The sequence below is a fragment of the Poeciliopsis prolifica genome, unplaced genomic scaffold (assembly GCF_027474105.1).
Source record: "Poeciliopsis prolifica strain line A6 unplaced genomic scaffold, Auburn_PproV2 SCAFFOLD218, whole genome shotgun sequence".
NCBI classification, from domain to species: domain Eukaryota; kingdom Metazoa; phylum Chordata; class Actinopteri; order Cyprinodontiformes; family Poeciliidae; genus Poeciliopsis; species Poeciliopsis prolifica.
Window position 1 is genome coordinate 150,950 of NW_026562593.1, and position 6,764 is coordinate 157,713.

The window sequence follows — 6,764 nt, forward strand, 5'->3', positions numbered from 1 at the left end:
TGTGTGGTGACATCAGGCAGTAAAACATTTAGTGCTTGCTTTTGGTACGTTTGGCAATTTTGTGATCAATCCTTTGGCTTGTGTTTGTGAAATTATCCTTTTCAAGTTGCATCTATACAAAACTATAAACTATATCAAATGTGCAGAATGCATGAAATGATAATATTATACAGCTAAATAAAATTACTTGTGATTGGGTATTTTTTATGGCCATTTATTCCATAATTTTTAAAAAATTATGGAGATAACTTTCAAATTTTCTCTCACGTTTATGAATTTGGAAGTGTCTAAATTTTTACGCATATCTATGAATGGGCTTATAAATTGGTGAAGGGGGAAAATGACCTGTAACCCATTTTTTGTTGCTTTGTTAGTTTTTCATTTCCCTCTCGAATTAGAAATGTCAATACAACACCCACTGTCTGGTTTGTGTACACCTTCCTTTTTTTAAAAAAGGAAATGACCAAGACAGAACCACATGTGGCTGATTCTTCCAGCCAGCTTGTGACGCCAAAGAGATGCTCAGTCAATGCACTGCAGTAACCCACAATTAAAGCTTTTTATCATACATGGCAAATCAAATGAACAATCTTGACTTAGACTACAATGGTCAATCTATTGCTAATCACTGCAACCAGGCAGTCCTATTGTTATGTTGAAAAGCCCACAATTTAGGCATTGGCATTAAGATTAAGGTCCTGAAATCCCAAATTCTCATCTTTTGTTCAGAAGAGGCCAATTAGGTTAAAGTATGGGTCCTGACCTTGCGTGCATACGAGCCCCTCTTGAATAATTGTAGGAGGCATTGGGTGTTAAAGTGGAGGCCTAGGAGGCATTGGGTGTTAAAGTGGAGGCCTTCCGTGCTTCTAATTCGCAATTATGAGCCTAGGAAAGGCCTGTTTTTGTGTTTTGCCCAGGCTCCCGTGGAGACCATTGTTGTGTGCCAGCACTAAAGAGCACTGAAAAATGAAGTGAAGAAAGAGATTTCAAAATGAGGCAAAAGCACCATGGGGATGTTTTAGGAGAGGTTACTAGCAGTCATGGGCTAGTTACCACCTGCTTATTTTGTGCTGTTTTTTTTTTTTTTTTTCTTCCCGGATTGTTGCTGGGCAGTTCTCAAAGTGCAGACACGCTATAGGAACAGAGCGAGCAGAAGTGCTGAACAAGCAGACCAATTGTGGTTTTCTTGTTTTTACCTTTCATGAGTAATCCTCAAAACAACTGGGAGCTTACTCTCGAAGTTTCACTCCATCTGCCAGAAAATAAACACAGCTTCCCTAAAGGCAGTGATTTCATGAGTGAAAACAGCTGGTCATTGTGTTAGTCATTCTTTCACTTTGAATCAAGTGCCCCTTCACACAAAAAAAAACTGTAAACATGTTTTTCATGATCTTGTGAAATGATTTTTCTTAGAAGAATCTATGAAAAAAAATCCACTTTTTTTTAAATCTGCCCACAGTTTGTAGTTTTATATCAGCAGTTCCTCAAATTAATTTTACTACAGAACAAATGCAAATTGCTCTTGTACAGCAGCACAAATAACCTTTGAAGTCCTAAACGTCAAAAGGTCTGTATCCTATTTACAAAAGTGTCCTACTTTGTAAATGGGATACAGTTCACAAAAGCATCCTGCAAAAGTATTCTGAACCTTGAAACTTTTCACACATTGTCAATGTCAATAATATTTTCAGGGAGTATTTTTATCTGATACACAACATTTTTTGACATTGTTGAAAAGCAGAAGATGACTGGTTTCAAAACTTTTGATAAAAATGTAAAGCGTTAAATCGATTTTTTTTTCTTTTTTTAAGAACAACCCTTTATTGTAAATACTTCTACTTCTTGCAATCTATGCAGACTGATCCCAGTCATATTGGATATTTTTAGGTCAAAATCTCAATTGAAATTTGGTCTGACAATTCTCATATCTGGATATGATTTGATCTGAACAATTTATCGCTGTTGCTGCATGTTCTGGGTCACTGTCCATCAGGAGAATGAACCTGTGCCCTGTTTCACAACCTCTAACAGATTTTTTGCCCTGCATTTAACTCCCTCCATCTTCCCATTATTTCTGAACAGCTTCCTTGCCCCTCATGAAGGAAAGTGTCTCCACTACACTTCCTCAAGATGGTTCACTTTGGAGTGCTTAAGATGTTGGTTTTAGTTTTCCTCCTCACATCAGATGATGCGATTGGACCTAAAGGTTTAAATGTGGCCAAAGTACCTCCTTTTCCATGTTTGTTTAAGCTTTTTGCAACATTTAAACAGTCTCCCCACTCTTGCACAATAAGCTAAAAATCATGTTGATAGAGCCTCCAACCTGAACCAGAGAACTCTGCCCTACTGCAGAGTTATCAAGGTTATGATTTATGATATTCTGAACAACTTTATCCTCATCTCATTTGCTGTTCTTTTGTCTCTGGGGGATTCACAGAACAGATTTACGGTGCATTCACACCAGCCAGGTTTAATTTAACTCCAGTTTGTTTGCCTTGAATTTGTCGTTCATTTGGTGAGGTGTGATTGAGCCATCAAACTCTGATGCAGATCAACAAAGCTGGTAAGCCTAATTCTTAATTTGGTTGAAGTGAACTCTTCTGATTTGAATGGAAACGTGAACACCAAGGTGACCAGAGACCGCTTCGAAAGTGCACAGATTTCTGGGTAAATACAACCAAAGCAAGCATGTAAGTCTAGCACTAGCAGAAGAAATGTGTCATGATCTTGTACCAACTACAAAAGAGAAATGTTACAATTGCTGTTTTCTGACACCATTTCATATTTTATTTAGCATTTTGTGAAGAAAGTTTAACTCATTGTCTTCTTCAGAGGTTTTCGTGTCACTACCTTCAAAGGTTCTTGGTACAACGCCCACACAAGCAAGGGAGGGGGGAACATGTTTTTTCAAAGGGTTCAGTTCGTTTGACATAGTGCAAGTAAAGGTGAATGGCACTAGCTCAAAATGAAAGAAATGTTGCAATTTTGGTCCTCAATCTTGTCCTAATAGTTTTCACACTCTGTAGCATACCCGACTATCAGGTGTGAAAACACTCTTAACTGAGGTTAAACTACACACTGACAAACTGTTTATTATTTAAACAACTTTGAAAAGGAACACGGTTTTTATTTTCTAAGTAGTGTCATAATAAAATGTTCCAAATATATGCAAAACACGAAGGAAATGTACATTTTCACTCTGGATATTTTAAGACAATTTGTTGAAACCATGTTTGGACATTTTTGCAAAAGTCAGACACAATGCATTCATTTCAGTCTTATAAATCAAGTTTTTCTCTTTTATGAAGTCTCATTTCCACATCTTTTTTTTCATGAGGCATATAGTTTATTTAACTCTCCAACTAAGAAAACACAGCTGCAAGTTAGTGCAGCACATATCTGTCCACAGAGGGGTCAGAGGACGGATGTTGGTCAGTGAAGGGGGTGAATGGTGTCCCCTACTGGCCTCTGCTCTAAACTTCAAAGGAAAAGTCCTGCTGAGTTTGACAGACATAAAGAGGTTATCAAACTCAGCAGGTGCAAATGCTTATTTTGATGTTATATGCATTCAGCACAGCAGAAACCAGAGAAAAGGCTTGAATATGTGCCAAGACTTTTTCAACACATCCTCTTATGTAACAAATGATCATGTTCAGGCACAGAAACTTAACGGAAATGTGAAATGGCATGACATGCAGCCATCGATCTCATCCCAAAAATGAATGAGAGCATGCATGAGGTCTGTGCGTTTGTTGATCTGAGTGGCACATCTGTTCAAACCTGCAGATGAAACTGGCACTGTACAATGTCACTGTAAATGGCACAGCTTGTTCCCAAATACCTGCTGGGATCAAGAGAAAGGAATCTGCAAGCAAATATGAACAAGTCTGAACTGGACACAAAACAGTGGACTTGAGGATGAAGGGGTGCCACTTAGTTCAAATACAGTTGATTTGTGATTAGATGCAGAAACAACAGAGAAGAAAAGCCTTAAGTTTGGGCTTTATTCTTCTATTTTATGTCGAGATGGAAATATATCTTGTATCCTTCTCGCATGCAGCAAATGTTGAGGAAGAGGTTTGCTAATGGTAGTTCATTTTTTGGAAGGTCCTCATTGAACTCTGAAATGACACACGCCCAGAAAATAGGCTTTGGTTGGGTTAAAGTTAATGCAAGCAGCACAAACTGAGAAAACAAACTTGTTTTATAGTCAAAATACTTTGAAAGTGAAAAAGTAATTTGACACCCCTCTGAAGTGAGAGTGCAACTGGATCTATGTCATTTTAAATAATACATCAGTCTTAAATGTTTGATGAGAGAAACAAGCCATGCAAGTGAAAACATCTTTTCTGAATTCTTTATTTACTCAAACTTGGAGGTTACACTGACAGAGAGCAGCATTGTGGGCTTACATCATGAAAAAACAACAAAGAATGCGTTTGTCAAAAGTTGTTGCAAAAAGACTGTCAGCTGTGCATGAAGTCAATTTATTGTCCATTCTTCTATGAAGTACAGCAAGAACTAACAGACAACATGGAGTTAGACTTTAGCAATTTTTCCCATGTGCAGAGGAATTAGCAGACACCTTGTTGTTTTTGAGTCCATCATTTATTCAGTGCATATATTGAAATGAAAGACAGTTGTATGTGTTGCATCTGAACCAGCAACAAAATGTCAACAAAAAAAAAAATCATAATCAGAAAAAAAAAACTGAATGCAAAACTAATGAGGATAAACAGTAGCAAAGTAGAAAAAAAATCAAAAAAAAAATCATTGTTTTCTGGAAGATATACTCTTGGTGACTGAGATACTTGCATAAAGGAGTGTTTAGAAAATAAAGAAAGGAGATGATCTACCTTCCCTCTGTTTTAACCCCTCTATGCTGAACATAAGAGCAAAACATCATCAGTAACTTTCATCTGCAATCATTTACAACCTTAATAACCACTTTTCTTTATTGAGTGGCAGTCTCCTTGACCTTCTGCATCACATTCTCGAGGTGCTCGCGGACCTGGGTGGCATATGGGGAGAGCAGCCCTGTTAGCTCCTCCAGCTTGCTGTCCATGGAGGTGCTCAGCTCCTTCATGCTGCTTTCCAGCTGGGTCCTGATGGTCTCAGCCTGGGTCTCCAGGATGGTGGAGATGTCCTTCAGCTTCTGAGCGGTGGCATCTCTGGCCTGCTCGACGTAGGGCTCAACGTTCCCCTTCACGGTATCTAGGTTCTGGTTGGCGCGGGACTGGATCTCACTCATGTAGGTGGACACGGTGCTTAGGGAGAGAAAGAAAAAGGGGGAATGTTTAGGTTACACGCAAATGAAAGCTTGATTCAGACAAATTGCCGAAACACAACTTACTCTCTGATGTCGTCTGTGTCTTTGGTCAGACGCTTCCTCAGCTTTGTTGTGTAGGCGGTGATGCGGCCGCGAACGTCATCTGTGTTCTGCTCAACCATGGTCTTGAGCTCATTCAGGTACTCAGTGCTGCGCTCCTTGGCATCTGTCATGTCTTTCTGGAGCCTGTTAGCCAGAAGCTGGAGATCCTCAGGGATCTGGCCTGGGGAACCTGCGGTGTAGGTGGCCAGCCTGCTCTGGATGTCGTCTTTGTATGTTGTAAGCTCTCTCATGGTGTCACCGATGAGAGTTCTGGAGAAATCAGACCAACATCAGGATGCTGTGGTCCCAATGGCAGAAGAACATGCAATCAGAAGACATCACTCACTCCAACTCCTTGCTGAGCTCAGGGACTTTGAGGTTCTCCAGGACTCCATCGGCTTGTTGGTTCAGGTTAGTGATGTACTGCAGGAATCGTTCCACACTGTTCTCCACGGGGGTCAAGGAGGTGTCAGCCTGTCGGACAGCACGGCCATTGCAGCCTACAGTGGGCATAAACACAAAGCATTAATAACTAGAAAAAAAGAATTGCAACAGATGTTATGTGACAAAGCAACACAAAACATACCAGTGATGACTGCCAGAGCCAGGATCAGAGCTACAGCCTTCATGGTTGCTGAACAGAAAGATACACCTGGAATATAAACAAAAACATTCAGAAATTGCAAAAGACAGCAGCTAAATTCAACAATTCAGAAAATCCATTTAAGTTTTTTCATTTTATTATATTTTATTATATTTCTTCGTTGCATCACTCACCTGAGAGGTTGAGCTTCCTTCGTGCTCCCAGGATTGTGGCGGAGGGTTTTTATAGTCCCAGGGTGCCGCTGCTGTTCCGCGTGGAAAGGGTGGGGTGAGGAGGAGGAGGATGGGGTGAGTGATTGCTCACGCTCTCGCTCGCGCGTGCGTTCATGGCGTGGCGTGGTGGTGATTTGTCTGCACAGATCCGCGTGTCCTGGCACGCAACGTGCCACCACCGACATTACGTCCGTAGTTCTCAGCACTTTACAAGGCTGGTTAAAGGCGCTGACCGCGCTGCGTGGCTCTGACACGAAAGCACCAGGAGAAAGTTAAAACCTGCAGCGGGATGATTCAGACTATCTGCAGCAGAATTTTCTGCCTCGCATTTTGTCCTCATAAAATTGACAGGCATTAATCCATTAGATTACAGTACACCAAGAGGTGCTGTATTAATACAAGAAGGTAAATTATTTTGTTGCAGTGACATATAACACGAATCAGGGGCGCAACCAGAGCTGGATGCGGGGGGAAATCCCCCATGCTGTGACTTGTGTTATTTTCACAGACATCCATTTACATAGGAAGAAAGTTTTAAAATGTTGTGCATGTAATTGGTGTGAGGCCATAGTCACTG

At 40.5% G+C, this 6,764-nt stretch overlaps 1 protein-coding gene across 1 annotated transcript; it reads right to left on the reverse strand.

Moving 5' to 3' along the window:
• Positions 1-4,343: 4,343 nt before the first annotated feature.
• On the reverse strand, positions 4,344-6,202 carry LOC129357015 (apolipoprotein Eb-like). Its single transcript, XM_055026539.1, has 5 exons — positions 6,149-6,202; positions 5,958-6,023; positions 5,718-5,871; positions 5,354-5,641; positions 4,344-5,267 (listed from the first exon to the last, which is right to left on the reverse strand). Exons 2-5 carry the CDS (start codon positions 5,998-6,000, stop codon positions 4,955-4,957), a joined length of 798 nt encoding a protein of 265 aa, XP_054882514.1. The 5' UTR covers positions 6,001-6,023; positions 6,149-6,202; the 3' UTR covers positions 4,344-4,954.
• Between the last annotated feature and the right edge of the window lie 562 nt (positions 6,203-6,764).